The sequence below is a fragment of the Terrapene carolina genome, unplaced genomic scaffold (assembly GCF_002925995.2).
Source record: "Terrapene carolina triunguis isolate 2854851 unplaced genomic scaffold, T_m_triunguis-2.0 Scaffold62, whole genome shotgun sequence".
Lineage (NCBI taxonomy): Eukaryota > Metazoa > Chordata > Testudines > Emydidae > Terrapene > Terrapene triunguis.
The window spans coordinates 40,500,192-40,508,210 of record NW_020664413.1 but is presented as its reverse complement, the minus strand read 5'-3'; the positions used below and the strand labels follow the sequence as shown (position 1 = coordinate 40,508,210).

The window sequence follows — 8,019 nt, the reverse complement described above, 5'->3', positions numbered from 1 at the left end:
AACAGAGGAACCTTAAGGCGCCTAATTATTCAGAAAGGTTAAAGGTGATGACCTTGACATTTTGGAAGTTCAAAGGCATACACTTATGTTTTTCTTGCTAAAGAGTTTAAAATTTTATTTTTTTAGCTATGCCTCCTTACGATTTCATCAGATAATTTTTAGGTTTTTTTGTCTTTTCCGGACTTATTTCCGTACTTTTGCGTTTACTGGATGCAAGTGTAATGAGACCCACTTTTCTATTCTTTTTCTATTCAAAAAAGCCAAATTCTTTTCTCATTCCTTTCCTTTATTGCACTTTGCGGAAATCTCTTTTTCACCCACCAGAAGGTGTATAATATAACCCAATTAAGCTGTTTAGAACCTCGGCTTTTATGGTGTTGTCTAGACAGTTCAAGGTTTTGTAAACAGCTTCGCCAGGTCATACTACATGAAGTGAAGAGGGGACCTTCACCACATTCTTTTACTTTCAAAATAAAGACAAGGGCCAGTTATTTTATACTAAGTTGGGGAAACTGATTACATTCCCGTGATTAAATATAGGAAACTCAGAACGACTTGGTAAAAAACACGGTGAAAATATTCACTGTTTTTTTCGCTAAACTTTTTTTTTTAACTAGTTGCAATTGTTTACAGATGCCTGTTGTTTGAAACATTCAGGGTTCCCATTCTGACAATCCTTCCCTAGCTAGTAAACATCCATTTGAGCTTTGAATTCTTGTCTCAAACGTTAGATGCCTGAACAGTTAATAAAGCTTTTTCATAGCTTATAGTAATTGTGGCACCATCAAAAGTGGTGGTCTTCAGACAGCCATGTTTGGGCTGCCTTAAACTGAGGGTAATAACAGTGAAGGTTTTATATAGAATCAGTTAGAGATTTAAACTAACATTTAAATTCTGTTGAAAATAATTTGACTTAACTTTCTCCATTGTTACTTAATTGAATTTGGCTCTAGTCGGGTACACACTCTGATCTTTCAGAGATGGAAATCTATAAGTGAGCAGAAGATATAACCTTAACTTTACTAGAAACCATTTATTCACATGTAAAAGACAGTGGCCCATGCGTTTATATGACAATAGAAACACACACACACACACACACACACACACACACACACACACACCATGTACATTTACCATCTTTTAAATAAACTGCATTCATTTAAGGGAGGAAAGGGTTATCCTAGATCAAAACCAACAGGGAAAAAACCTCTTTTTTAAAAGCAAAATCTACCATACACACCGCCGGTCCATTGGTTTCCATCATGAAAGAGAGAGAAAAAAACCACCTTGGGCGATAAACATTGGAGAATGGACTTTTGGATTTACTCTAGCTTCCCCTTATGAGGAACGTGTTCCGCCAAACCCCCGATATCTCCAGTGGACATTGATTGTTTGGAGGCACCAGAGTTGAACAAGAAAATGAAACTTTGCGTTCCGCAGGGTGAATGTGTCCTGTAAACCAATCTTCTGGTGTACTCAGATGGCAGGTTAGGTAGAGATATTTTCTTTTCTTTTCTTTCAAAACAAGGGATTTCCAGTGAAATATTGGAGTCGATCTCTGTTCAGTTTCTTTTCTTTCATCCTTCGATTCTGGAACCAGATTTTAACTTGTCGATCAGTGAGGTTCAGCATTCTGGACAACTGCAGTCTTTTTTCTTTGTTTATGTACACGTTGAAGAAAAACTCACGTTCCAGTTCTCTTATTTGATATTTGGTGTAGGGACATCTCTTTTTCCTTGATCGCTGGGGAACTACTGAAATTCAAGACAGAATAAACTGATGTTATGCTGTTCCAATTAACACTTTCAGATAACGATAGATAAGACACATTCATAACATCCCATTTAGTAGAAATCAGCATCCTAACAGTTAAGAAAACATTCTGAGAGATTTCTCCATTTCCCACCCCCCTTCTGGGTAACTTTGCAAAAGGTGGACATTTCCAACTTCCCCTTAAAATAGACCCTATCTAGCAGTACAGAGAGATGTTTAAATTGGTTGGACATATTCCAAGGTTCTCAAACTACTCCCCTAAACAAATGAAAATATTAGAATCTATAATTAAGGGTGCTCTGAATAATAGCTGTGAAATCTCTCTGCTCCCTCCCAAATCAACAATTTAATAACAATTAATATCCTGCTCCAAAAATACCTTAAGCCCACGTAAATTGGTTTCCTATCGTAAACACGCTTTACAACGGTAAAGGAAATCTTATAGGATATATAAAATCCTTTGGATGCTTATAAAATTGCACATAAAATGCGGCTTGACAAAGTGTTGGCCTTGTACGGTTGCCCCCAATTTACTACTGATACCTACCTGAACTGTTGCTCTTCTCTGCAACAGCCTCACCAGAAGGGGAACCGGCGCTGTTTTCTGTTGTCACTTTCTTCTCTTGGCTGGAAGGTGTTTTACTACAAGTGCTATTCTGAGGTTTTAAGTCGCTCTTGACCGCTTCCCCCTCGTTCTCTGCTTGCTGCTGGTATGGAGGTCCATGGGCTGTCTCATAAAACTGGTCAAATCCTTGCGGGAGAATGCCGTTCCTTCCCACCGTGTTGTAGAAGTTGGAGGCAGCGGCGGAGGGTCCATGGTGGCTGCACACAGGATCCGTTTTGAATAACATTTCCGTCCTCCTGTTAGCAGGCTGCAGAAAGTCTCGATGCATAACCTCCTCAGCTGAGTAATAAGGAGCATAACTGCCCCTATACTGCCATTTGCTGCGCTCTAATCCGTATTCCCTGAATGCCACTTCTCGCACAGGTTGGACATGAGGTAAATTAGAAGAATAAGGAAAAGTCATTTGACAGGAAGACGATTGAGACAAAAAAGAGGGCTTCGTCGAGAAATCTGAAGGTGAAACGTAATAAGCGCACCCTGGTAGATACATATTGGATGCACTGTGGCTGCAATCGTCAAACTCAGTCATGTCTTCCTTTTTGCGATTGCAAGCAACCAGGAGACTTCAGTGCATTGAACAAGATCCATCTATTGCACAAGAGGGTTTGGACAGGATCAACTAAGAAAAAATCCCCACCGTGTGCTGACGTGCAATTCATCTTGATTGATTCTAGTGGTAATTATGTCACGTGACGCCATGTAGAAATGTCCTTATATCTATATCAGCCCTTCTGAAAGACTCCTAAGATCTCTCCAAAGAGCTTCCCAGCACCGAGAGATGAGCAACGCATTTGTACAAATGTTACATTTTTATCTTTCTTTCTGCCACGGCAAGATGGGGTAAATATATAGAGAGGCTAATCACCTGAGAATGCACAGTCTGTGTAGCAACTCCTACACACTGCTGGAAATCCAGCCCCTAGCACTGAAGCAAAACGCACGCACACAGAACTCCTCCGATCCCCTCTGTCTAGGCATGTCTCTAAACATATTTAGGGAAATAGGCACAGATAATTCGACTGGGAAAGGTCATCCCTTGCTATCTGGGTGTGAGCTTCAAATCGGAGACCTCGACACTGTAATATGACAATTTAGCATCGGAAATATTTGCTTGTTGCTACTTACACTGGTAATTAGCTGATGATAGTAAATTTAGGAAAGCAAAGACCCTATTTACATACTCTAGCAGATTTGCTAACTCAGATCTAGAAATCCATAGTTGGCATAAAAATCTGTTACAAAATTCAAACTATGAGACTCAGTAACCTTATTTTTCCTTTCCCTAAGTACAAGCCCTGTGTGTTTGTCTGAGGGTGTGTATGAGAGACTGAAAAGAGAAATATGCAAATAGAACATTACTATTAGCCTATTTTGTTAAAGGAAGTCTCTTTCGAGGTTCATTTGGAATTATGGAGAGATTATGATGCAACATCATATCTTTGGAGGAAAAGAAACCCAACAGCCACGATTTCCTTGGAAAGCAGAATATCAGACAGTGACCGGATACCATGAACTTCAACCAATGTTCATTTTCATTTCATAGTTGGGAGTTTGGGTAATTAACGCAGAGCCACATAATAAGCGTTAGCCCAGCTTATTTTTTAAAATATTATTATACCTAAAATGAGCACAAAAATGGGCCACGTAGTATGAAAACAAAATTATTTAATTAATGAATGAGCTTCAGAAATAACCCTGCACCAAGACAATTATTCATTCCGAGGGCATTTACCAAATCTCTATAGGAATCTTTTGTTCCTCCCCAGTACAAAATGTCCAATTTAATCACAGGGCATGCTCATCTCTAAATAAAAAAAAAAACATGCCGTTATGCCACATAGAATCGCTTTTGTAAAAAAGACCCTTGAAAGCCAAGCTTCGTCAGAATACTGTCTGCAAACACTCAGGCCACAGATGACTTAAAATCTCACACAATGCGAAGCCCCTACAGGTGTGGAAGCGGACTGAAAGAATAATGAAAACAAAGAAAAAGGAAAGAAAGAAACCCAGAATCTTAACTTTGTTATCACGGCTGAACCCAGAAAAGGGGCTCAGTATAACCCAATGGGGTATAAAACATCTGCACTGCGTGGTAGCAGGGGCATCCGCAATGACAGACACCTACTATGCGCACTTTGCTTTTAGCTGTAGAAAGAGGGAGGTAGAGGTATGGAATCTTTTATTCCGATCCCCCCCCAGAAAAATCTTCAGACGTGTCCATATGATACAAGGGTCGTCAAAGCAGCTCCCAAACTGAGCATAATTTCCTATTTTCCAAAGGGACTATGTCCAAAGCCATTCAGACAACTTGAAGTTCAATCTATTTTTTCCATGGTGCCTCGCTTGTATATCACCATTAATGCAACAATCTGATTTATCCCATCAGATATACTCACTAAAGATCTCACTAGATACAACGCACAGCACATAACACATAATTTCCTTCCTTGAGGAAGACTTCAAGCCTTTTAGATTTTGCTGCAACAACTATCTCCTAAAAATGATGACTGCGTAGCTAAAATGGCTTCTGTGTTCCTTCCCACCCTGAGTTCCCAGCGGAACATGGCAAAGATTCGTTTGCATGATGCTCCAGGATTTCTCAAGACTAAGTTACTAATTTGATGGGGAGCTATGAACCTATGGAACTTCATTTTCTTTAGCACCCAAAACAACTAAGTAAGCTCTAGTCGAAATCGTATCCCTTCCTTTGGCTGCAGAAACCCTAGAATCAATTAGATATTGGGATAGGAGTCAACCAATTTCAAGCAATTCAAGTTCAACGACATGCCGACGATTTGTTAATAAGAAAACAGCTCAATTAGGAAACAATCCCTGACCAAAACCAAAAACCCAACAATCTAATTTTTTGAATGTCCACCCAATAACACCGCAAAGATTCCACCTGAATGAGATGAATGTGCGAATTCCTGATTGCTAAAGCATTTTTACCCCATATTGGATCCTAGCCCAACTACACGTAATCCTTTTTCTAAGCAGATGAAATAGCATCGAAACATAAATGCACATAATGGATATATTCAAGCGAATACTTTACCGTTAGGCGTCTTGTAACATCTGCAATCGTTGCCTAGAATTAGCAAGTATTCTTGTCCAAGTGACATTTCCAAAAGACCTCCGTAAAATTAAGACGACTTGCATAACATTCGGATTTAAAAATATACCCAGTCCGGCTAGAGAAGATGCGGTATTTTTGTGCCACCCAAGATAAGACACTAACTTGACCTTAACTTTGTTATGGCGCCCCTAGTATCTGGAGAACGTGAACAGACACTGTCTGGCAGCTCTCGTAAAAACTGACTGGAGAAGAGATTCTGAGTCATTTCATTTATTGCCACTACAGTTCTGCAAGAAAGCTTTTCCTCCCTGCCAAACTTTAATTATTTATGCTCTTTTAGGAAACACAAAAGCACCCAGAGTTTCCTTTCCTTAGCAAGCTAGCAGGAATGAACACCCTATCTTAATCAGCTTATCCGAATTAGATTTCGGTCCGAATGTAAAGATGTTTATGTTGGACTGAATAAATGAATGTATGTGTGTATGTGTGTATTGCTACAATGCATGTATGTCTGTGTGATTTGCACGTACATAGACACACACGCACCCAGAAATCTATAGGTAGATAATTAAATATAGGAGTATATAAATAGATGAGAATATATTAGTGTTTACTTATTTAATATATAGATATTTATTTAATACATACATGTATGTGCATATGTATTTAAATACATATATATGTATATAGGCACATGGATATATATAGTATGTATATCTTTGTGTGTGTGTATCTATCTATCTATTTAATCACACACTCAACTGAATGTGTGTGTATACACAGTATATCTTTCTATATATGCATATTTGCATGTATGTACATACACACAGAGCGACGGTCGTTGCTTTATATTTAAGGTTGCAGTTTATATGCAAAATATTGTGCCACTGTGTGTGTGTGTGTGTGTGCGCGCGCGCGCTTTGGTTATATATTTTAGATCCTACGTCTCCTATTCTTTCTTTTATTTTCTACTTTCATTTCAAGGCAATAAAGAATATAGATTCACAGTAAGTGAGCATCGTAGAGCAATTAAGCTTAATGAATAATGCATTGTTCTTTCTACATTTTTTCATCCAATATTCCTCTCAAGCTTTAATATTAGAAAATTAAGAAATAAAATGGTTGGCCAGTTTGTAAATGTAATGAGGGGACAGTGGAAAATGCAATATAAACAAGTCAATTTTTGCTAGACAGTATTGGAAAGGACTAGTATGCGGGGGAGGGGTGGAATCAGCAATGAAGCTTCAGAAGTTTTGGGTCTTTTCTTCTGGATTTTTTCAATAGAATTTCTTTGTATTTTTATTATTATCGAAGAACATACTAGGAGAAGAAGAGATTTGTATTTACCAGTTCGCATTAGCTTTAAATAAAAAATCTTTAGAAATATAATTTCTGGAATTCTCAGAATGCATTGTTTCGCTGGTGGTTTTCAGAAGTGTTCACTTTTGAATAGCGAGATCCTCAGGCGTATTTTTCCCTCCATTGTGTAATGAGGTAATATGATAATTTAGAAGACATAAATACTAATCCCCAGTTTGCTGGCTCTCATTCTTATCATCGAAAATATCTCTGGACCCGTTACCGCTTTCCTCTTCTGTAGCAACCAGCCTCAGGCATTCAGAAACATTGCTGATACACTGCACCCCCAAAAAAGCCAGTATTTATATCCAAAATGAGCTGTAAAGACTGTTTCCTTACAACTGCCATAACACATTTTAGAGCTGATGATTGGATAGGAGCAAAGTTCAAATGTGTCTTTTTTTAAATTATATTTTGGCCAACGCTGAAGCTGATTTCAGACAGTCACTAGGCTTGTATTAATAGATAGTTTCTTTGTACTGTTTACTATCATTTTGATCCTTATTCACTCGCCTTGAAGGAAGTACATTTAAGTCTATTTCATATCAGAAAAACCCAGTCTCTGTCATTTTGAATTATTATTATAAAGGAAAGGCAGCCCAAGATTTCGCATGCAGAAAAAGCCTCTGCATTAAAAACTAATTTACGTGAAAAATACATTCAATAGATATTTTAATCAGGACCTAAAGATCCCTTGAAATTTTTAAATTATAAAACCCAGTAAATATATGTAATTTTCATTTGATTCGCATCTGGTAGAGAGCTCTGCGTACTGCTCACAAATCAGTTTCACATTTAAGGTAAAGGGATCACCCGCAAAAACGAAGTAAGAAAAATGGATTTAATTCGATGAAACATTTAAAAACATCAGATGAGTTGGAAAATGTGTCGAGCTCTTCTCGATGAAGTTAGAGGTGTTTATAACTCTAGGTGTTTGCATTGGACAAAGGCACAGAAGCTTTTGTCCTCAGAAAAAAATTATGCGAAATGATCATTTGAACAGCCAGATGAAATAACAGTAATGGAAGTAAATCCCTCCCATGCATTGGAGAGTTTTCAACGTTTACCCGGTTCTTTGGCACTAGTATTTGTTGTTCAGGTGTGTGGTTGAAAAGAAATTGCAGATCGACCTCTATTAACCGCATCTTTATCGCCTACAACAGGGTGCTTTGATTTTTTAATT

General features: G+C 38.1%; 1 protein-coding gene across 1 annotated transcript; it reads right to left on the bottom strand.

Moving 5' to 3' along the window:
* Nucleotides 1–1,521: 1,521 nt before the first annotated feature.
* Nucleotides 1,522–2,930, bottom strand: HOXD11 (homeobox D11). Its single transcript, XM_024202354.1, has 2 exons — nucleotides 2,324–2,930; nucleotides 1,522–1,757 (listed from the first exon to the last, which is right to left on the bottom strand). Exons 1-2 carry the CDS (start codon nucleotides 2,928–2,930, stop codon nucleotides 1,522–1,524), a joined length of 843 nt encoding a protein of 280 aa, XP_024058122.1.
* Between the last annotated feature and the right edge of the window lie 5,089 nt (nucleotides 2,931–8,019).

Excerpts from the sequence above, each read along its gene's own strand:
- HOXD11 (XM_024202354.1), bottom strand. The coding sequence starts at position 2,930 with ATGACTGAGTTTGACGATTGCAGCCACAGTGCATCCAATATGTATCTA. Across the intron at positions 1,758-2,323 it reads AGAGAAGAGCAACAGTTCAG|TAGTTCCCCAGCGATCAAGG; the intron begins GTAGGTATCAGT and ends CTTGAATTTCAG.